Source organism: Pan paniscus, chromosome 4 (genome assembly GCF_029289425.2).
Source record: "Pan paniscus chromosome 4, NHGRI_mPanPan1-v2.0_pri, whole genome shotgun sequence".
Taxonomy (NCBI): Eukaryota; Metazoa; Chordata; class Mammalia; order Primates; family Hominidae; genus Pan; species Pan paniscus.
Genome location: NC_073253.2, coordinates 67,622,156 through 67,647,204, shown reverse-complemented (window position 1 = coordinate 67,647,204; position 25,049 = coordinate 67,622,156). Strand labels below are relative to the sequence as shown.

Sequence of the window (25,049 nt, the reverse complement as noted above, 5' to 3'; positions counted from 1 at the left end):
TTGTGGAAGACAGTGTGGCGATTCCTCAAGGATCTAGAACTAGAAATACCATATGACCCAGTGATCCCATTACTGGGTATATACCGAAAGGATTATAAATCATGCTGCTATAAATACACATGCGGCCTGGCGCGGTGGCTCATGCCTGTAATCCCAGCACTTTGGGAGGCTGAGGCAGGCAGATCACAAGTTCAGGAGATCGAGACCATCCTGGCTAACATGGTGAAACCCCGTCTCTACTAAAAATACAAAAAATTAGGCAGGCACAGTGGTGGGCGCCTGTAGTCCCAGCTACTCGGGAGGCTGAGGCAGGAGAATGGCATGAACCCGGGAGGCGGAGCTTGCAGTGAGCTGAGATAGCGCCACTGCAGTCCAGCCTGGGCAAAAGGGCAAGACTCCGTCTCAAAAAAAAAAAAAAAAAAAAAAGACATATGCACACGTACGTTTACTGCGGCACTATTCACAATAGCAAAGACTTGGAACAAACCCAAATGTCCATCAGTGATAGACTGGATAAAGAAAATGTGGCACATATACACCATGGAATACTATGCAGCCATAAAAAAGGATGAGTTCACGTCCTTTGCAGGGACATGGATGAAGCTGGAAACCATCATTCTCAGCAAACGATCACAAGAGCAGAAAACCAAACACCACGTGTGTTCCAACTTAACTCATTGTTCTTAGTGATAATTCACTTAGGGACAAAGTTAGGCTCTCTTAATTGCAACATTCCATTTAGAGGTGCTATAAATGGATGTTGAACTATACTATTTTTAGATTTAATCTTTAAAAATCATAAGAAAGCAAGAAATATTACTAGTTCAGAAATGATTTTCTGTTCCTGGCTAATCAGAGAAGACCTAAGAGTCTATAGTAGTCATTTGTTGTCTTCGTAGTAAAAGTAAGATTCTAATAGGATTTTTAGACATAGTGAGAAAGGTGTTCATTTTAAGATTATGGTAGTTCCTCTCAGATTTAGAAAGCCTTAAGATGACACTAAGGAGTTGGACTTTAGGAATGCTGAGTGTCTTCAGCCACAGCGGCACAATGGTACTAGATGTGACAGGATGTGATTAAGGAGAAACTAAACGGCCAGCCACAATATAGTTCTTCTTGCCTCCAAAAGAGGAGTTACCCACTTTCTCACACTCACTGTGATACATTCCATTTGCTAAGAAAAGTGGCTTGTGTCATTCTTGAGCACTACTTTTAAGTTCTGATATATTAAATTCATTTACTCTGTATTAATAGCATTCAAATATTTAGTAAAGTTAATATACCTCTCACACTTTTTCCAAATTAACCCACCAGCTGTGTCCTGTGCTTCAAGCTATCTTATAAGACTGCAATCAAAGTGTCAGCCAGGGCTGTGGTCTCATCTGAAGGCTGGATAGGGAAAGATTGTTTCCCATGCTTGTTTACATGGTTGTTGGCAGGATTCAGTTCCTCAAGGGTTTTTTTATTTTTATTTTTATTTTTTTTTTTTGAGATGGAGTCTTGCTCCATCACCAGACTGGAGTGCAGTGGCGCAATCTTGGCTCACTGCAAACTCCGCTTCCCAGGTTCAAGCAATTCTCCTGCCTCAGCCTCCCAGGTAGCTGGGATTACAGGTGCATGCCACCATGCCCAGCTAATTTTTCTATTTTTAGTAGAGATGGGATTTCACCATGTTGGTCAGGCTGGTCTCGATCTCGTGACCTCATGATCCCCCTACCTCAGCCTCCCAAAGTGCTGGGATTACAGGCATGAGCCACCACACCCAGCCAGTTCCTCAAGGGTTTTTATACTGAGGGCCTCTACTTCTTGCTGAGTGTTGGCCAGAGCCCATGCTTAGTTCTTTGCTGTGTGGTTCTCACCACACAGCAACTTACTTCATCAAAACCAGCAAAAGGGTGAGTCTGCTAGTTAAAAAGAAGTCTCAATCTTTTGTAACCTAATCATAGAACTGCCATCCACTCCATGCTGCCATATTCTTCTGATTAGAAGCAAGTTACTCAAGGGAAGGAAATACATAAGGCTGTGAATGAGAGAAGACAGGAATCATTGGAGGCTACTTTAGGGGCTGTCTGCCACAGCACTTAACAGCACATACCCAGCCATAAAATTTAAAAAAGCAGGAAAGAGAGAAGGAGGGTTCAGGGTAAAATAAAGAAAAGAGGAAGGTGGAAGGGAAGAAAGGAAGGGAAAGAAAGACATTTAAAAAGACAAGAACAAAACAGCTCTGCTGCACTACATCTGTATCAGAGTTCCATGTGCAGATACACACGTCATCACATTAGCACCACACCCATAAATTTCCTATTTCTTATTTACAATGAGAAGGTAATAAGGACTTTCTATGCATCTGGAGTTAAAAGGAAACAATAAATCTAAGAATACTAAGTTTAAGTAACCAAAATGTGTTTCAAATTAGTTATTTTTTCTTTTTAAGTTTTTTTTTGTTTCAGCTGACAAAGTTTTTTATTTCTTTCTGTTTCAAGTTTTGAAGTTGAGTTTATTATTCTTGCTATTATGTAACAGGCATATTTTACAGAGAATATAGGAACCTGATTGACATTTGTATTTGGTGTTCTATTGTTGTTTCAACTCAAATACCAAAATTATGTTTTTGTTGTGTACGTTATTGTTCATAATTATATATGCCTCTTAATTGTAAAAGTGAAGCTGTAAAATTGTAAAGTACTTTGTGTCTCATCTATTCCAGGCATTCTACTAAGGAAATCAAGACCAAATGGCTTGGGAAGGTCAACGTTAAATAGTGTCAGAGCCAGCACTAGAGTACACATCTCTCAATTTCTAATCTAGTGCATTTCCTTTTCTTATTTCTGTGCAAATGAACAGTTAGAATGTGAAATAGTCTCCTCAGATATACCAGCATTAAAACAGTTGTGGTTTAAATATTTAGTTTTAATAATTACTAACTTTGTAGAAGGACCTAAAATAGTGTTTGTTTTCAGTGCTTCGACTAATAGTAAAAAGGAATATTTTCAGTGCTTCGACTAATAGTAAAAAGGAATATTTTCAGTGCTTTACTGTATGAGAGGTGCTTGCCTAACGAAATACACATCTTTTTCACTGTACTCATTTGTAACAGATAATGTGGGCTCCTACACCTCAGTGTTCTGAGAGGGGTTGGTAAACACTGACCACATAGAGAGAGCTGCCCATCTGCCCTCGGTACCAAGGCACATCCCATCCATGCCCTAAAACTCTTGTAAATTTCTCCATTCATACAGGAAAATGAGTATTTCTTACAACAATATGACCGTGGAATTTGATTACAAAAACACTCCTGCTATCCCCAACATGTGCTCCCAGGGCTAAAGACATATCTGCAACTCAGGATTTTCTGAAGATTCACTTGTTTGTACTATTGAGGGCAACAGTTGTTCTCAAACAAGGATGCAGTTCCTTTCTTCTTACCCTGCTTATTTTTCTTTTTATTATTATTATTATTACACTTTAAGTTCTGGGGTACATGTGCAGAACGTGCAGGTTTGTTACATAGGTATACATGTGCCATGGTGGTTTGCTGCACCCACCATCCCGTCATCTACATTAGGTATTTCTCCTAATGTTATCCCTCCCCCAGCCCCACAGCCCCCAACAGGCCCCAGTGTGTAAAGTTCCCCTCCCTGTGTATGTGTGTTCTCATTGTTCAACTCCCACTTATAAGTGAGAACATGTGGTGTTTGGTTTTCTGTTCTTGTGTTAGTTTGCTGAGAATGATGGTTTGCAGCTTCATCCATGTCCCTGCAAAGAACATGAACTCATCCTTTTTTATGGCTGAGTAGTATTCCATGGTGCATATATGCAACATTTTCTTTAACCAGTCTATCATTGATGGGCATTTGGGTTGGTTCCAAGTCCTTGCTATTGCGAACAGTGCTGCAATAAACATACATGTGCAAGTGTCTTTATAGTAGAATTATTTATAATCCTTTGGGTATATACCCAGTGATGGGATCGCTGGGTCAAATGGTATTTCTAGTTCTAGATCCTTGAGGAATCGCCACACTGTCTTCCACAATGGTTGAACTAATTTACACTCCCACCAGCAGTGTAAAAGTGTTCCTATTTCTCCACATCCTCTCCAGCATCTGTTGTTTCCTGACTTTTTAATGATCGCCATTCTAACTGGTGTGAGATGGTATCTCATTGTGGTTTTGATTTGCATTTCTCTGATGACTGGTGATGATGAGCATTTTTTCATGTGTCTGTTGGCTGCATAAATGTCTTCTTTTGAGAAGTGTCTGTTCATATCCTTTGCCCACTTTTTGATGGGTTTTTTTTTCTTGTAAATTTATTTAAGTTCTTTGTAGATTCTGGATATTAGCCCTTTGTCAGATGGGCGGATTGCAAAAATATTCCCCCATTCTGTAGGTTGCCTGTTCACTCTGATGGTAGTTTCTTTTGCTGTGTAGAAGCTCTTTAGTTTAATTAGCTCCCATTTGTCAATTTTGGCTTTTGTTGCTATTGCTTTTGGTGTCTTAGTCATGAAGTCTTTGCTCATGCCTATTTCCTGAATGGTATTGCCTAGGTTTTCTTCTAGGGTTTTTATGGTTTTGGGTCTTACGTTTAAGTCTTTAATCCATCTTGAGTTAATTTTTGTATAAGATGAAAGGAAGGGATCCAGCTTCAGCTTTCTGCATATGGCTAGCCAGTTTTCCCAACACCATTTATTAAACAGGGAATCCTTTCTCCATTGCTTGTTTTTGTCAGGTTTGTCAAAGATCAAATGGTTGTGGATGTGTGGTGTTATTTCTGAGGCCTCTGTTCTGTTCCATTGGTCTATATATCTTATTTGATACCAGTACCATGCTGTCTTTGTTACTGTAGCCTTGTAGTATAGTTTGAAGTCAGAGACACAATAAAAAAAGAAAATTTTAGACCAATATCCCTGATGAATATCGATGCAAAAATCCTCAATAAAATACTGGCAAACCTAATCCAGCTGCACATCAAAAAGCTTATCCACCCCAATCAAGTCGGCTTCATCCCTGGAATGCAAGGCTGCTTCAACATACACAAATCAATAAACGTAATCCATCACAGAAACAGAACCAGTGACAAAACCACATGATTATCTCAATAGATGCAGAAAAAGCCTTCGACAAAATTCAACAGCCTTTCATGCTAAAAACTCTCAATTAACTAGGTATTCATGGAATGTATCTCAAAATAATAAGAACTATTTTTGACAAACCCACAGCCAATATCATACTGAATGGGCAAAAGCTAGAAGCATTCCCTTTGAAAACCGGCACAAGAAAAGAATGCCCTCTCTCACCATTCCTTTTCAACATATTATTCAAAACTCTGGCCAGCGCAGTCAGGCAAGAGAAAGAAATAAAGGGTATTCAATTAGGAAAAGAGGAAATCCAATTGTCTCTGTTTGCAGATGACATGATTGTATATTTAGAAAACCCCATCGTCTCAGCCCAAAATCTCCTTAAGCTGATAAGCAACTTCAGCAAAGTCTCAGGATACTAAATCAATGTGTAAAAATCACAAGCATTCCTATGCACCAATAACAGACAAACAGAGAGCCAAATCACGAGCAAACTCCCATTCACGATTGCTACAAAGAGAATAAAATACCTAGGAATACAACTTACAAAGATGTGAAGGACCTCTTCAAGGAGAACTACAAGCCACTGCTCAAGGAAATAAGAGAGGACACAAACAAATGGAAAAACATCCTCATGGATAGGAAGAATCAATATCATGAAAATGGCCATATTGCCCAAAGTAATTTATAGATTCAATGCTATCCCCATCAAACTACAATTGACTTTCTTCACAGAATTGGAAAAAAACTACTTTAGATTTCATATGGAACCAAAAATGAGCCTGCATAGCCAAGACAATCATAAGCAAAAAGAACAAACTGAAGGCATCACACTACCTGACCCAGCTTATTTTTCTACATAGGATCCCCACATCCCTGCCTTTGCTAGAATGGAAACTAGACAAGGACCAACTTTTATCAACTTGTTCATTTCTCTATTCCTAGAACACAGCCTGGTACAAAATTTGCGTTTAATAATGTTTGTTGAATGAATTTGAATGATGGATTTGTTTAGAAGGTTTATAACATCCCATGCCTTATGAGTTTGTTGCCAGAGGAAAAAAGAAGCGTGTTTTTGGTTCATAACATCAGGTATGTAACCTGGAGTTTGGAATCATGAGTTTTTATGCATTTGCTTCATATTATTTATTTTTAAGAGATCTTTCAAAGTATTGACAAAGATACTTTAAGATTGAGAGCCTCCCTGATAACCCAGGAATGAGAGTTTTAGATTAAGTTTACAATATGATTGAAGGCTAATCATATAAGGAGAAAAAAAATAAGAAAAAGAAGAGAAATTTGAAAAGAAATCTCCAAAATGGCCATGGACATCAGAACACTGAGAATTCATCCACAAAAACGTGTTTTGCTTCATACCTGTCTGTTGCACATCTATAGCAGCAGATTTCATAGATGCAGAGGAATTTTGGCTAAAATCCTATCACATAAGAGGCATTCTGCACTTACTTCACAAATTAGAATTAACACACGTGTATGTATAAGTTGTTTAGAGTGGGCATCTATTTAATGAGTTTACTGGCTGAATCCTTTAAAAGAATGCAAACATAAGTGCCTTTTATCAAAAATCAATGAAAAGATAAAAGGCCCTGTAGTGCATGCTGTGGTTCCCACACTACATCCCCCACATCCACCTGATGTCATCACAACTGTCTATGGTGTCCATTTGCCACTATGCACCCTGCCGGGCAGACTCAGGTGCCTGCCTCGGCAAAGACCCTCAGCTCATGTGCAGGTACAGCCTAGAAGTACATGGGGGTGAACATCTCTGAGGCACCCTTCAACCAGTGAGTACTGGGAGCGGTAGATAACAGTGGCGGTGCATATTCTACACAGCTCCTCAAAGGAGCCTCAGTGGGATTGGGCCCCATTAGCCACTGTGATAACCAGCTCAGTAACACACACATATTAGTTGTTCTCCCTTTCCTTCCCACCCTCCCCATTCCCTGACTGCTAGATCCGGAAGTCACCTTCCAGATGAACTACCTATATCCAAATCCTAATCTCTAGCTCTGGTTTCTTAAACAGGTCCTACGAAATGCTTGAAATAAAAGGAAAAATGGTTTGTGTCTAGAATCAAAGGCTGACAATGGCAAGCAACAGGCACTAAAACTATGACCCAGGAAAAATGCTTTTCTGGAAGACATCGGCATTACCTCCTAGACACGGAATACACTGGCTTCATTCCAGTAGTTTCTTCACACACTTTAAATACGTGTCTCATTAGGATCACATACGACTCACCTGATTTCATGCCTTGCCTTTTCTTTTTATTCTGCAGATTCTTCTAAGGAGCCTAAATTCACCAAGTGCCGTTCACCTGAGCGAGAGACTTTTTCATGCCACTGGACAGATGAGGTTCATCATGGTACAAAGAACCTAGGACCCATACAGCTGTTCTATACCAGAAGGTGCCGCCATCATGCCTTTCTGATTTTCCTCTCCATGGATGTACCTACTAAAGTACACTGAGTCAGATGTACTGTGGGAATGGAAGTGATTTGTTGTGATTTATGCAATCAATGAATATTCATTCACTCATTTGTTGAAAAAAATATTAATCAAGCCCATCCTATGTGCTGAGTACTATTTTAGGCCCTGGAGATATAGCAGTGATTACAAAAGACAAAATCCCTGGTCTCATGGAGATTTCCTTCCAATGCAGGGAGACAGGCAATAAAAATTGAATTAAATGTCAGCTAGTAATACAGGTTATTAAGAAAAATAAAGCCAGAAAGCAGCATATCAGCAGTGTGTGGGAGTTTGTGTATGTGCATGAGAATGTGTGAGAGTGTGTCAAAGTGTGAGTGAGAGCATGTATGGATACATGTGGGCATGTGCATGTGGATGAGAGTGTGTGTAAGAGGCTTGAATGATACTGAAATGCATGGTCCTAGGAGGCCTCTCTATTGTGGTGTCCTAGACCAGAGACATAAGTGAAACGGGACAGGCCACGTGAATATCTGGGGGAAAGGCTATGCAGGCAGAGGAAATTGCAAGTACAAAGTCCCTGAGGCAGTCTTGGCATATTTGAGGGATGAAAGAGGCCAGCACTGAAGGCACAAGATTGAAAGTGAGGAGAGTGATATGGGAAGGGATCAGAGAGTTACTTAGGGACTGACTATGCCAAACCTCATAGGCAAGGGCAAGGCTTTGAATTTTACTTTATTTGTGGTGGAAAGCTATAGGTGTTTTTGAAAAGATGTATGCTTTAAAAGATGTAGCTTGGTTTCTAACCAGATAATACACTCCTTCTCTTAAATATATTCAGTAAAAGACTGTAGTACTTTTTCATTTTTACCAGTGACCCTCTAAAATAACAGAGGAAGGGTGAAACAAAGACCTCTCAATATAGGTACCACCCAAGTTGTTTATTTCTTCCCCTTCACCTGGCATTATTTTCGTTTTTGTTTACTCTCACTGTGTATATTTTTCCCTTTTTTACATTTTAGGCTTAAACCCTTCATTATCTCCTCTTTTCCACCCAACCCCCAGAGAAGGCCTAAGCCAAGATGCAGGGTTAGTGAGTACCCTTTATCCTTGGCTCAAGGTGTTCGTTAGTCAGAGGATGACATTGTCTATCCAACCGAAGAGCTGGAATAGGGAAGGAAGATGCAGCCAGCAGTTAAGGGTATGAGCTCAGGGCTAACAAACCTGCACTTCAGTGTAGTTCTGCACTTTCTCACCAAGGAATACTCAGGAAATTAGCCAGTTTGTGTACAACTCAGCCTCCTCATTTGCAGAAAGGAGATAATGGACTTGCCTCATGGCTTCTTGTGAGGATCGTATGAGATAACCCATGAAAAATACTTGGCAGAGTACTTGACACATAATAAGTACTCACTAAATGGTAGCTGGTATTCTTATTATCGGTAGTATAGTGATAATTTAAAAATAATTATGATATAGAAATCCAGTTCCTGAACTATAAAATGACTATAAATGGTGTAAGACCATTTATACCAATAAATTATTATAATTATTTGAATTATTGGTATAAGAGCATTTTAATGCAGAGCTGCTGCTTAATTTGCAGATAAAAAAATACTTGGAGTTAGCAACCAAGTGGACCTTCCCCACCTTTCAGTATAAGAGAGGTCTCTTGGATGAAGTGAAGTGAAGATGAAATGTTTGGGCACCAAGTATACTATATTTTTCCTTAAGGCTGACACCACAGAGAGGTTGGGGCCAGTAAACAGAGTTGATTTCTATAAATACATTCAGACATGAAGTTAGTATGTTTGATGACACTTTTGAAATGTGTGGAATCATTAAGTTATTTGTACAGGCACAATTAGCCAAACTGTAAAGAAAAGTAGCAGAATAACCTCTTAAGCTGGGCCCACTTTATGAAAATAATTTTTTGCTACCTCAATATTTACCAAATTTGATGAGCAAAAAGAGAAATCCAAAGGAATGAAGCCTTGATAAATATATATCCCTTGCCCTCATCAATCAGGGTCACATAACTCTGTCCACAGGCATCTTATGCACACTCCAGTCATTTCAGCATCTCTGGTTCAAATCCAGGATCTACACTACCAAGGATGCTGCTGAAAGTGTGACTGGGTAAAGGGAAACGTTCAGACATATTCAGAAAGATGTCTTAGATTTTGCCCTGGTAGTGTTTGGAATCCCAGGAGGGTAAGTACAGCTTCATGATTAAGTGCCAACCCAAACTTACAAAATTAGATATTTGTGTTTTTTCTATAAAATATAACTATTTTGAATATCTTAGCCAAACTACTATGAGCCCACAGCCCAGTTTATCCAAGAAGGGTAAAACTGAGGGATTAGGAGTATCAGGACTGGACTGGACTGATTAGTGTACAGTTATAATTGATTTCTCATTGCCCACTTCACAAAGAAGACAATACAAATGCACTTTCTGACTCTTGTCACTGTTTCTTAGAACTCAGTTGCCAGGCAACTCCTGAAACTATAGAAACATGCTTCTCATCCCTGACACATAAATAAAACTCTGAGATGATTTTATCCAAAGTCAGAGTCAGTGGGCGGTGCAGTTGTTTCAGTTTGCTGGCCTGGCCTCAGTATCTAAAGCACAACAGAACGTGAACATGTCAGGCTGTCAACAGGACAGTTCAGGCACAGCCCTACAGGCAGTTGTGTGTTTTGCCTGGCTCTGCTCCTTGCCAGGTGGCTGGCAGAAAAGGCAGCCTCCACAGGTTAGAGCAGCAGATTCAAAACAGTGTCTGCCATCCTGTGATGGCGATAGTGCCAAATTCAGCCTCTGAGCTTGCAGGGGACTCAGGATGAATGCACATTACAGGCATGGTAAAAAGAGGCTCTGGGAAGCATGTTCGAGCTGCTCTGCTCTCAGCTCCTTGCGTGTAAATGCTGTGTTTTTAAAGGAAGTGGGCATGTGAATACTCAGTCCTTAAGGCTATATCCCCCACCTCTTCCATACCCATTCAACCCCACTTCAAAAATTACCCTGGTCTTAAGAGAAATTTCATTTTCTATACAAGGTTGTGTGGAAAATCAGTAGGGAGAAAGGGCATTATTACTTTCATTTTTCTTAAACAAAAGTATTAAATTTAAAGCCAAAAACATGCGCTTTCTGTCATGAAAACAGCTGCCCTTAAAAACATAAATGATGTTTTATTTTTATTATTTTTTTCTAGTTGGTTGTCTTTAGATGAAAAACATTTCTTCTGCTCTTTATTCTTATTTTTAATGATAGTCTCTTTCTATGGTTCTCACCCCTTCCATTTCACAAGATAGTCTGGGAGCAAACCTAAAGCACTTAACTTTTGGGAGTAAGAGCAGAGGGGAGCTTCCATACATTGATTTTGGTCATCTGTAGAGACATTCAACCCAGAGAAGGCAAGTGACACAGTATCTGTTTTATGAGCTAATTTGGGTTCTTGTCTACATTTAATAGTTTAAAATACAAGTTATAAATATTTATTTAAAATGAAATTCAACATTGGTTCATGAAGAAAGAGGTTGGAAGTAGTGTTTTGAACTAGCTGTTTCTGATCCATCATGCTTAAAATAAATGCTCTGTTTGTCCTGTGGAGTTCATGGATTTGGGATAATCTAAACAGGGTTTTTTAAACAGTCCTCATGGGGAACAAGGTACTGACATGCACTGTTGAGAAATTCTGTGAATCATGAAAGAGCTAATCTTTTAGAAATCCAGACCTGTTAAGCACTAATCTACATCTTTGGAATATCTTAATACTTTGAGTTTTCTAACTTTTATACTATCACTTATGCTAAGTACATTTGATATCCCTTCTATTATGTGAAAGCCTCATTTTCTGGGCAATCTTCTTACAACTACTCTCTTTAATGCACTCTTACTTAATTTGAAAGTAAATATCAAATTAAGCATACTATAGTTCAATGAACCACCCACCTATTCCTAATTTTTTTAACATTTCTCTTCTGACTCTACATACACACATACTTACACACACACACACACACACACAAACACACCTTATCTTTTCTTCTGCCTTTTGCCCATTTACTTTTTGCATCAGAGATGAATCTCTCATTCAAGCATATGCAACATTTTTTTTTTTTTTTTGAGATGGAGTCTTGCTTTGGCACCCAGGCTGGAGTGCAGTGGCGCGATCTTGGCTTACTGCAAACTTTGCCTCCTGCGTTCAAGCAATTCTCCTGCCTCAGCCTACCTACTGAATAGCTGGGATTACAGAAGCATGCCATCATGCCCAGCTAATTTTTGTATTTTTAGTACAGATGGGGTTTTACCATGTTAGCCAGGCTGGTCTCACTCTCCTAACCTCATGATCCGCCTGCCTCAGCCTCCAAAAGTGCTGGGATTACAGGCATGAACCACCGTACCCAGCCAGCATATGCAACTTTTAAGAGTCTCAACCAAAGCAGCAATTCACTGTCTCAGACCCTGGAGTCTCTGCCATTTAAATCCCAATTTCCTTCCAACAGCTGAGGAGCAGCTGTCTCAAGGACCCTCTGATACTACACAAGTTTTCTCCTAGTGCCAAGCAGACCAGCCTGAGAAACAGCTATAAGAAGGAAATAGGCGTCTTCTCCCAGCTTGGCATCCTTTCCTTTCAGGCCCTGCCTTCTCTACAACCTGCATTGTCCTCATTGTCCACTGCTGCCCAGCACCCATCCCACGGAGGGATGGTCCCAAACCTCCACAGTCTGGCCTGTGAGCCACAGGCGCCTCTGCCTGAGCAGGGCCATTCCTACCTCATCTTCCACAACCACAGATTACATGGTTTTATGTCCCTTTGACTTATATATTGTCTTCTCAATTAATAGGCTAGTGAATAACAGGGAGATGATGAACTACCTCACCCAAGTAGCAATTCTAATTTAAGAAAATTTTCCTGTCATTCCATTGCCTTTTACTTCCATTACCACACTCATGCCCATACTTCCTTACCTCAATCCCTTTGACCTCTCTGTTTCTTCCCTTCCTTGCCGTATTGCCATCTATTAAACTTTTACCCATCCTTCAAGAATGCTAAAAACATACCTCCACCTTGAAGCCTTCCATGAAGAGCCAGAGCAATCATTCCCTCTTCTGAACTTTTAAGGACCCTAGAGAGCACTACTAATGAGCACTTACCCACATTACTTTGTAATACCGTTTTTTACTCTTTCCTTCTGAGGCAGGAGGAATTCCTTAGACATCTATGAATCCCCCATAGTGTCTGTCATTATGTTTTAGACATAACCAATTCTCATTAAATGTCAATAGAATGAATATAAGAGGCCCAAAAAACTACTCAGATGGGAATTTGAGTATTATTTTAGCCTGAAATTAGGGGATAACATCTTACTTATCTTTATATCTGCACAGCGTTGGTGCTGGATATAATGCATCACTCTGCCTGGCGCACACATCAACTTGTCTCCTCAGTTTCTTTCACCATAGGCTGGTGAAACAGCCAGGTCTAAACCTTCACTGTTCTCTGGGAATCTCTAGTTTGGGGGTGATTCTCTGTACTGTTTTAATGAACATTTTTAAAATGTCCCTAAGTCTCAGAACCTTCATCTATAGAACGGGCATAATAAAGTACCTACCATAGGAATCGATTTATGAGCAGGCATAGCATATGCATTCAATAAACGGAAGTTTTACCGTAGGCAGAAGTACCAAACAGCCTCGTAGCAGTCGTCAGACACTGATGATACTGTCCACTGATGTGATATGTCTCGGAAATGGTGTTACTAAAATACCTCTTCACAAAATATTTGTCTTCCAATTTATTGAATCAGACTATCAAGCACCTTACTTGGACTTAAGCTACAACATGATTTTTGGAACAATTAATCTTTTTTTAACCCTTCGTTTTAGGAACACTCAAGAATGGACTCAAGAATGGAAAGAATGCCCTGATTATGTTTCTGCTGGGGAAAACAGCTGTTACTTTAATTCATCGTTTACCTCCATCTGGATACCTTATTGTATCAAGCTAACTAGCAATGGTGGTACAGTGGATGAAAAGTGTTTCTCTGTTGATGAAATAGGTAAATCACAGGTTTTTGTTTCATTTGACATAGTTTTAGACTAAATAAATGAGGAAGCCTGCAAGGTCCAAGTATAATCAAGTAGGAAGACTTTGTAACAGTGTTCTATAGATACATGGAGATCTGTTCTACAGGAGATGGGATCAGCTGGTGAACAAGAGGAAAAGGGCAGGGGAAACTTAAGTTGACTTTAACATAAAGCAGCCTGGCAGTAAATGTTGTGAAGAAAAGAATAGGAACCTTGTGGAGTCTTTTCCTTTAGGATATCTTTGAAGCTGCGTTGTGTTCTTATGTTCCACTGCAAATGGTGAACTTAATATATTCTTAGGATTTCTTACTTCCTAATTATTTGATAGGATCCTTATATTCAAATTCACTGAAATACGTTGGCCTTTGACCTCTACCATTGCTGTAATCACAGCCTAGATTTTCTTTATCACAAAGCATAATCATTCTGGAATTTTACATTTACAAAACAGCCAGTTACTTTAAAGACATGTTTATTAGATCTCAGAACAAATACTGGAGACAATCAGCTCAGTGAACTAAGTGAAAGATCCAAACAGAGGATCCTTTGCCCATCATATGGACGCAGGGTGGAAACAAAACAAATAAAACAAACAATTGTAATTAGAATAGTCATGTTTATACCTTAATAGTATAAATAGCAAAATAGAAAGAATCAAAGAAGGACTTTGAGTAGCTGAAATTAGTGCCTCAAAATCTATCCACAAAAGCTCATTTGTTGCTTATAGGAATTTCTCGTTGCTTCTCCCAAATGTGTTGTTCTTTTTATGTGGTTTTCTAGGCATAAGCTAACTGGAAGACATAGGAGTATGTGGCTAGAACTTACAGATAGAAACAAATAAAATCTAATAGGCTGACTTTAAGGGAGAAGATTAAGAGAACTGTACCAAGCAGTAAAGATAACCCAATTGCTTTGCAAAGACAATTTAGTATGTGTCCTAACATCAGTGGGTATAGCTGTTGAGTTGAAACTAAATGGGATAGCAGAATGGGATAGTAGCAAGAACACTGGGTTAAAACCCATGTTCTAGCCCTGTTCTCTGCCAATAGCCAGTCCTACTCATTTACCTGGCTGACGTGCCTGTCATGTGTCAGGCACTGTTCTGGTGGTGGTGGTTATAGAATAAGTACAATACAGTCAAAGAGGGGAGTCAGGCATGTTCACAAATAATTGCAGTGCAGCGTGATAGGTGTTAGCCTGGAAATACGTGGAATGCAGAGCTGCAAAGGTGGTGGCCAAAGGCGTGAATGACTGACAGGCCTGAGGGATGAGGAAGGGCTGCACAGAGATGGTGACAGTTTAGTTACCTCTGAACTGGAATTGGACTCTCCCTATTTTTAAAAAAGTGATGACCCACAGTGGTCAAAAGCATGAGTGAGTATTGTCAGGTACCACAGTGGACTTGCCTTTCAGTAACTACTAAGTTCCAACAGTAACTTAGTAGTTACTTAGTAGTTACAACAGTAACTTAGTAGTACTACAGTAACTTAGTAGTCCCAACATGTTCAGGGACTCAGGAGCAGTTAGGAAGCCCTCCTAGTCAGCTGGAGAAATCATCAGTAGTTGTTTGTGCCCCAAAAAGGAATTTGGACTTTAACTGTCACGAGGTACATTTGAGGATGTTTAAATAGGGAAATTACTTGAGGATAGTAATGGTTAACAGTCACAAAAGTCTTACCATGTGTCAGGTATAAAAACCATCTTTTGCAATCGCACTTTACAGATAATGAAACCGAGGCACAGAGCAGTTAAAGGACTAGTTCAAGTCAAACAGCTAGTAGATAGAGCTGGGATTTGAACCTCCAGCCTCCATGCTCTTACTCTTGAGGCTTTGCAGTACCACTTGTCTCTTTATTAATGCTCAGAGAAATTAATCTTGTTGCAATGTGAAACGTAGATTGGAGTGGGACGGACTAGAGGTAGAAGAGGTTAAAAGACTGAGATGATCAAGGTAAAAGATTATGACAGGTAGCTACAACTAGCACAATAGTTGTGGGGCAAGGTGCTGAGAGTGAAAGAGAACAAAGAACTAATGTGACCCTAGTAGATCTTGAGAAAGTTGTCAATCATTATAAGCCTCAGCTTCCTCATAAAATATGTATGTATGGTACTACCTCACAGGGCTATTCTTTGGATTTGAAGTACTATATTAGTTAGACATTTGTCATTCATTCAATTCATTCAGCAAATATTTATTATGCTCTTCTCTCAGGCCAGTCAGTGTTCTCCATGCTGGGGATAGAAACTGTCTTCCCTGGTGGGATTTAATCCCAACGAGGATGGAAAGCGACAATGCTATGGAGAAATATAGGAAAGGAGAATAGGAGTGTTGGAGAGGTTGCAGTGTTGAGTTTTCAGGATTGGCATCCCTGAGGCAGTGGCATTTGAATAAAGAAGGATTGGAGAGGATAATTATGTGTGTGTCTCAGGGAAGGGCATTTCAGCAAGGGGGCACAGCCAGAAGAAAGATCTCAAAGTAGGAGCATGCTTTTCCTCACTCAATGAACAGCAGGCCAGCGGTGGAGTGGGCACAGAGTGAGCGAGGAGACTGGTATGAGACCAAATCCCACAGACAAGACAGTCAAATCTACCCAACCATTGCCAAAGACTTTGGCTTTCACTTGGAGTGAGGTAGGCAGCCTTTGGAGGGTTTTAGATGATGAGCGATGTGATCTAACGTAAGTGTTAGGATAATCACTGTGTCAGTTCGCTTGAGGATTGCATGGAGAATAGACTGGAGGGGGACAAAGACCAAAGGAGTACAGTGGGGAGACAAATGAAGCAAGAAGAATGAAAAAGGATAATGGCCAGGACCAGGTTATTAGTGGTGCAGGCGGTGAGACATGGTTGGATTCTGTTATATCTTGAAAGTACAGCTGACGGAATGTGGATTAGTGAGGAAAAGATGAGCCAAGGACAAGTTCATTGTTTTTATCCTGAGCAACTAGAGGAATTGAGTCCTCGTTAACAGAGATGGAAAAGAGGAAAGGAGAGCAGGTTTTGGAGAGGAAGAGCAAGGGTTTGTTTGGGGATATATTAAGTTTCAGATATTTTTAAAATATCTCACAGGAGTTGTCAATATAGCATGTAGATTTATGTATAGAGATAAAGGAGAGGTCATTATTATGCCTGTAATGGTATCTCACAGGAGGTCATTGTTATGCCTGTAATGGTGGTACCAAATCTTTTCCAAAAGGACCTTGTCTCATATCCTCTATTTTTCAAATGCAGCATAAGTAATAAGTTATAGAAAATCTTCCATTAAAAACAATTTTATAGTTTGGTCACTTTAAACGGTTAAGCTTTGATTATCAGGATTCCTGAATCTCCAACAAATCCAGAAGGGTGAGGAGTTATTGCCATTATATCGGCATATGTAGTTTGGCCATTTTGCATATCCTTCCAATTTAATTTTCAAAATGTAGTCATGATTCATCAAATTTTTACTCTCCCTGTTTTTAAAAAGGTGGTGTCGACCCCACAGAGGGCAACAGCATGCCCCTCCACCATAAGGCCTGTTTTCACTGTAGGTGCACACAAGAGCTTCCCTCTTTGGCCAACAGATTTGACAGCCAGTAAGAGCTCCTCACTGTGTATATCTGTAAAGTTATCTCCAGTCAACGCTAGGGATGCACACTCTGCAACACTCTAGGTGGCCTTCTGTATATATGGCAGAAAAAGAAAGTAAATTTTACTCTGTATCTGCAAGTGATTTTCAAAACCCTCAGTAATGAGATCCAACTAGCAAAAATTTACCAGGAACTCTCTAGAATATAAATTTAGACATAGTTCCTAGCTTTGGAATCCATATTTTTCTTCATCAGCCTCTGAGAAATTGTGGTCTTTGAGGTCCTACTAAGCAGAATGCAACAAATTTTCGTGGAACTGTAGAGTATATCAATAGAACCTGAGGAAAACAATGTTTCAAGTTGTTCATGTGACAGTTAAAAAGACAGAAAACACTGAAATGTCACCATTTGTGAGACTAGCATAATGCCTTCTTCCTTCTTATGTCAGAAGAAAATATCACATGTGGCTAGGAAGATCACAAAGCTAGGGAGCATTAGCAGAGTGTGCAGGAATGAGAAGATTGAAGAAGAGTAAAAAAGGATAATGGCTAGGACCAGGTTATAGTGGTGCAGGCAGTGAGATATGGTTGGATTCTGTTATATCTTGAAAGTACAGCTGACGGAATATGGATTAGTGAGGCAAAGATGAGTCTTTCAGGGAACAACACAGAAATGAGGTAAACAGGGTCTCTGCCCCCAGGCCATACATAGTTGCAAGAAAAAAGGTTTCTCTACCCCTAGTTCCGAAGCAGCCCCATGTCTAAATTCTGTAAGTCTTTCTGACTCTCTGTTTTTTCAGTTTCAAGTGAAAATAAATTCCTTTGCCAAAATCCTGATGCATTTATGATATCAGAGCAAAAAGAAATATACAACATGGCAGATCTTGTAAATAGTGATCAGATTTTTTACTCCAAAAGGAATTTTTGTAAGGGCTTATTTAGAAGTTAAAAACAAGTCATCCTTGAGTTAAAAAAAAAGTTACTCTCTTATAAAGTGAAAGTTATAATAAGAAAAATATTGGAAGAAATAAGAGCATGAATGATCAAAAATGTAGAAAGTAATTTGGTCTTCTGAGAAGAATGCCTTCCATTAATATTAAATTGTGTCTGTCTGTGTACTAATGCTCTGTTGAATTGCACAGTGCAACCAGATCCACCCATTGCCCTCAACTGGACTTTACTGAACGTCAGTTTAACTGGGATTCATGCAGATATCCAAGTGAGATGGGAAGCACCACGCAATGCAGATATTCAGAAAGGATGGATGGTTCTGGAGTATGAACTTCAATACAAAGAAGTAAATGAAACTAAATGGAAAATGGTAAGATGTTGCTACACCTTACACTTTGACTTTTCTTTCTATTTCAACAAACTCTCTCTCATTTATCATTAGACTTTCCTTTGACCTAATACCACATGTTCATGCTGTATGCTCCATAATTTCTTAATTGAGAAAACATTATTTAATCGGTAAAATATTATCTTGAAATTCTGTAAGACAGGAGATGCTTATGTATATATGGAGGCCTGTGGAAGGAAAGGAAAACTATTTCTCCATTCATTCTTGCTGTCCAGTTTAACTTTAGAGCAAAATTATAGACTGGCCACTTAGCTGTCTTTGGGGATGTGGATAAAAATGGGAAAGTTTGTGATCCAGTCAACAGTGACTATGGCCAAATATTTTCCCATGATTTCAGTTGCTGCTACTCAAAGGACTCCCACTAAAACAAATTCATACGTGTCTATAGGAAAACAGAGGGAGGGAATTTGTCTCTTAGAGGTTTCAGAAGGATGTTTTGTTACATACCTCAGAGAAGAATCAAGCTGAGATTCTTATGTAGGCAATTAGAGAGCATGGTACCAGTTGACCTCTGAATCCCTCTCTTCCTTACCAAGCATATGGAACTCAGCATTTTGATAAATTTCACATGGCACATAACAAGAGGAAAAACAGGAGTATCATGCTGCTCCCAATATAACTAATTCTAAATCTGTCTAACCACAGCCACAGCCACAGCCACAGCCAAGCCAAGCAGTTTCTGGCCACTCATCAGGTGATGCCCAGCAGCCTGGCACAGATCACTCCCAGAATTTTGAGACACCAGGACATTCAGTGAGCCACTGAAAAAGATGCCAATTTTGTCATTAGAGGAAAGTTAAGTTTGGAGGAAATTTGAGTAGTTACAATACTGGGCTTTGAGGCTCTATTTTCTGAATCATTTTAATTTAGATATCTGTTCTGTAACTTGGTACAAATAAAATGCCTGATTGGATGCTAAGTCAAACAAGACTGTCTAAATCCAAGCTACAATCAAACATTATTTAACAACAGGTACTGAAATAACTACTATGCAGAAGGCACTGTGCTAAATACCTGAGGTGGCGGTTCTAAAAGTGGGAGCCACAGACCCTTGAGGGTCCCTGAGACCCTTTCAGGGAGTTCAGTACTATTTTCACAATACACTAAAATATTATTTTATTAACTATGTTGAAATTTAACTTAATGGCACAAAAGCAATGCTGGAAACACTGCTGGCACCTTAGCATGAAGCAAGGCAGTAGGATCAAATTTTACTAATAGTCATGCACTCCCAATGAAGAAGGAAGAAAAAGCCAGTTTCACGTATGAAGTTCTTGATGAAGCTGTAAAAATTGTTAATTTTACTAAACCTCGACCTTTGAGTACATAGCTTATTAATATTCTGTGTGACGTATGGGAATTACACATTAAGCATGTCTGCTGCGTACTGAGGTATTGTATTTGTCTTGAAGAAAAGCGCTTAAATGACTGAGTTGCCAGCTGAACTAGTTGCTTTTATTGCTTGGAGCACCATTTTTACTTGGAAGAGCAATTGATAAACTGGCAGATGGTTATTCATATTTGAATTGGCAAACATTTGTCAAAAAAGAATGAGGCAAGCTTGTCGCTTCAAGAAAAACAACTGACAGTATTTTTTGCAATGGAAAAAGTTTGACTTTTCAAAGCAATTCATTTTGCCTTTTTCAAAAATTTGTGTCTCCAACCGTGAGCTTGATAGTGTTTTAATATTTGAAGACTTTTCTTGAAGAGATTGATGGTGATATTAATGAAAGTGACTTTTTAATTATATTGTGTAATAAAATGTATGAACATTTAGAAAAATCTACAACTCAGTGAACCAATATTTTCCAAATGACTAATACATGATGTAATCAAATCATGCATGGGGAAATGATCCATTCAAAGTACTAGATAGAATCGTGAATTTTTTTAATGATCAAAAATTTTTTTGTATATTTATTGTGTACAACATATTTTTTTGAAATATGGATATATTGTAGAATGGTTCTATCACACTAAGTAACATATGCATTACCACACATACCATTTTTTTGTGTGTTGAGAACACTTAAAATCTACTCAGAGATTTTCAAAATACAATACATAAGCATTAACTATAGTCACCATTTTGCACAATAGATTTCTTAAACTCATTCCTACTAACTGAAAATTTTAATTCTTTCATCAATATCTCCTTAACTCTGCACCCTGCCCACAACCCCTGATAACCACCATTCAACTCTCTGCTTCTGAGTTCAACTTTTTTAGATTCTGCATATAAGTGAGATTATGTGGTATTTGTTTTTCTGTCTCTGGATCATTTTTCTTAATATAATGTCCTCCAGGTTCATCCACATTGTCACAAGTGACAGGATATCCTTCTTTTTTTAAGGCTGATAGCATCCCATTGTATATACCTACCACATTTTCTTTATCCACTTATCCCTTAATGGAACATAGGTCGATTCTATTTCTTGGCTGTTATAAGTAATGAACATGGGAGCCCAGATATTTCTTCAACATACTGATTTCATTTTCCTTGGATATATACTTAGTAGTGGAATAATATAATGGATCACATGGTAGTTCTATTTTTAATCTTTTGAGGAAGCTTCATATTATTTTCCATAGAGGGTATACTAATTTACACTCCCACCAATAGTGTGCAAGGGTTCCCTTTTGTCCACATTCTCACCAACACTTGTTATCTCTTCTTTTTTTGAAAATAGCCATCCTAACATCTTTGTGCACTCTATGCCTTCTGTGAGCTGATAGCTCATTGTGGTTTAAATTTACATTTCCCTGATGATTAAAGATGTCAAGCATTTTTCATATATCTGTTGGCCATTTCTATATCTTCTTTTTAAAAATTTATATTCAGGTCCTTTGCCCATTTTTTAATTGGGTTATTTTCTTGCTATTGAATTGTTTTAGTTCCTTATATATTTCAGATAGTAACTTCTTATCAGATGTATGCAAATATTGTCTCCCATTCCGTAGAGTGTCTTTTTACTCTGTTGATTGTTTCCTTGGCAGTGCAGAAGCTTTTTAGTTTCATGTAATCCCGTTTATCTATTTCCACTTTTGTTGCCTGTTCCCAATGGAGTCATATCCAAAAAATCATTGCCCAAACCAATGTCATGGAGCTTTTTCCTATATTTTCTTCCAGTAGTTGTACGGTTTCAGGTTTTACATTTAAGTCTTTAATCGATTTTGAGTTTATTTTTGTATATGAGGTAAAATAAGGGTATAATTTCATTCTTCTGCATATGGATGTCCAATTTTCCCAACAACATTTAAAGATAGAGTCCTTTCCTTACTGTGTATTCTTAGCACCTTTGTGATAAATCAATTTACTGTAAATGTGTGGATTTATTTCCGAACACTTTATTCTTTTACATTGGTTTATGTCATTTTTATGCCAGTACCATGCTGTTTTGATGACTATAGCTTTGTATTATGTTTTGAGGTTGGTAGAGTGATGATTTCATCCTTGTTCTTCTTGTTCAAGATTGCTTTGGCTATTCATAGTCTATTGCAGTTGCATACAAATTTTAGAATTGCTTTTTCTATTTCTGTGAAAATTGACATTGGAATTTTGATAAGGATTGCATTGAATCTGTAGATTGCTTTAGGTAGCAGGGACATTCGAACAATATTAATTCTTCTAATCCATGAACATGGGCTATCTGTTCATTTATTTGTGTTGTCTTCATGTTTTACAGTTTTCAGTGTACAGATCTTTCACCTCTTTGTTTAAATTTATTTCTAGGTCTTTTATTTTATTTTTATTTTTATAGATATTGTGAAAGGGATTTCTTTATTTCTTTCTCAGATTGTTCCTTATTAGTGTATAGAAATGTTACTGATTTTTGTATGTTGACTTTGTATCCTGCAGCTTTACTGAATTTGTTTATCTGTTCTAGCAATTTTTTGTTGAAGTCTTTAGGGTTTTCTATATATAAAATCATGTCATCTGTAAGCAAGGACAATTTAACTTTTTCCTTCTCAATTTTGGATGCCTTTTATTTCTCTCTTTTGCTTAATTGCTCTGACTAGGATTTTGAATCAAGTAGAATAGAGTAGAGGAGTTACATTGAATAAAAATGGCAAGAGTAGGCATCTTCGTCTTGTTCCTCATCTTAGAAGAAAAGCTTTCCACATTTCACTGTTTATTATGATGTGAGTTTGTTATATATGGCCTTTATTGTGTTGAAATACAGTCCTTCTATATCTAATTGTTAAGGGTTTTTATCATGAAAGGATATTGAATTTTGACAAGTGCTTCTTCTGTATCTGTTGAGATGGTTCCATGGTTTTCGTCTCGGTTCTGTTAATGTGATGTATTATGTTTATGTATTTGTGTGTGATGAACCATCCTTGCATCCCTGGAATAAATCCTACTTGATCATGGAGAATGTTCCTTTTAGTGTGCTTTTGAGTTAGTTTCCTAGTATTTTGTTTAAGATTTTTACATCTGTATTTATCAGAGATATTAGCCCATAATTTTCTTTTCTTGTAGTGTCCTTTCATGGTTTGGGTATAAGGGTAATGCTAGCATCAAGAAATAGTTTGGTAGTATCCCCTTTTCTTCCACTTTTTGGAAAAGTTTGAGAAGGATTGGTGTTCCGGTGAAGCTTCCAGTGAAACTGTCAGGTCCTGGACTTCTCTTTGATGACAGACTTTTTATTACTGATTCAATCTCCTTACTTATTATTGGTTTATTTGATTTTCTATTTCTTCAAGAAAGTCTTAGTAGGTTGTTGTGTGCAGGAATTTATTCATTTCTCATGCATATAATTTTTCAGAATGGTCTCTTATGAACATTTGTATTTCTATGGTATTGGTTGTAATGTCTCCTCCTTCATTTCTGATTTTGTTTTTAATTTGGGCTTTCTCTTTTTTTATTATTTAGTCTAGCTAAAGATTGGTTGATTTTGTTTATCTTTTCAAAAAAATTTGTTTCATTAATCTTTTCTACTGTTTTAATGTGCTAACTGAAAAGCACATTAAAAGGATCATTCTCCATGATCAAGTAGGATTTATCCCAGGGATGCAAGGATGGTTCATCACACACAAATACATAAACATAATACATCACATTACTAGAACCAAGAACAAAATTATGGAACCAACTCAATATTTTCTATTCTCTATTTCATTTATTTCTGTTCTGATCTTTATTATTTCCTTCCTTCTATGAACTTTATGCTTAGTTTATTCTTTTTCTGGTTTCTTCAGGTAAAATGTTAGGTTATTCATTTGAGATCTTTGTTTTCTGATGGAGGCATTTATTGCCATGAACTTCCATTGCTCTTAGAACGACTTTTACTGCATTCCTTAAGGTTTGGTATGTTGTTTCCATTTTTGTCTCAAGATATTTTTGATTTTATTTTTTACTTTTTAACTATTTTTTTAGGTTCAGAGATACATGTGCAGGTTTGTTATATAGGTAAATTGCATGTCACAGGGGTTTACCATACAGATTATTTCATCACCCAGGTAATAAGCATAGTACCCAGAAGGTAGTTTTTTGATCTTCACCTTCCTTCCACCCTCTACCCTCCAGTAGGCCCCGGTATCTGTGGTTTCTGTCTTCGTGTCCATGTGTTCTCAATGTTTAGCTCCTACTAATAAGTGAGAATATGTGGTATTTGTTTTCCTGTTCATGCATTAGTGTGCTTAGCATAATGGCCTCCAGATCCATCCATGTGACTGCAGAGGACGTGATCTTGTTCCTTTTTACGCCTGAGCAGTATTCCATGGTGTACATATACCACATTTCCTTTATCCAGTCTACCATTTTCTTTATTCCATGTCTTTGCTATTGTGAATAGTGCTATGATGAACATACGCATGCAAGTGTCTTTATGGTAAAATGGTTTATATTCCTTCAGGTATATACCCAATAACGGGATTGCTGGGTCAAATGACAATTCTCTTTTAAGTTCTTTGAGAAGTTGCTAAACTGCTTGCCACAATGGCTGAACTAATTTGCATTATTACCAGCACGGTATAAGTGTTCCCTTTTCTTTGCAACCTCACCAGCATCTGTTATTTTTTGACTTTTTGATAATAGCCTTTCTGACTGCTGTGATGTAGTATCTCATTATAGTTTTGATATGCCTTTCTCTCTAATTATTAGTAATGTTGAGCATTTTTTCTTACACTTGTTGGCTCATGTTTGTGTTCTTTTGAAAAGTGTCTGTTTATGCATTTTGTCCATTTTTTAATGGGACTGTTTGTTTTTGGCTTGTTGATTTAAAGTTCCTTATAGATTCTGGATATTAGACCTTTGTCAGATGTATAGTTTGCAAATATTTTCAGCCAGTCTGTAGATTATCTGTTTTTTCAGTTGTTTCTTTTGCTGTGCAGAAGCTCTTTGGTTTAATTAGACCCCATTTGTCAATTTTTGTTTTTGTTGCAATTGTTTTTGGCATCTTTGTCATGAAACCTTTGCTAAGGCCTATGTCCAGAATGGTATTTCCTAGGTTTTCTTCTAGGGTTTTTATAGTTTGGGGTTTTGCATTTAAACCTTTAATCC

The 25,049-nt window shown here is 38.1% G+C and overlaps 1 protein-coding gene across 2 annotated transcripts in view; it reads left to right on the top strand.

The window, feature by feature from the left end:
• Positions 1-25,049, top strand: part of GHR (growth hormone receptor) — a 298,275-nt gene that overhangs the window by 257,238 nt on the left and 15,988 nt on the right. For both annotated transcript variants that reach the window (XM_057302303.2, XM_063604482.1), the window contains exons 4-6: positions 7,374-7,503; positions 13,416-13,588; positions 18,327-18,505. In XM_057302303.2, coding sequence (XP_057158286.1) covers positions 7,374-7,503; positions 13,416-13,588; positions 18,327-18,505 — 482 coding nt within the window. The remainder of the gene's footprint in view (positions 1-7,373; positions 7,504-13,415; positions 13,589-18,326; positions 18,506-25,049) is intronic.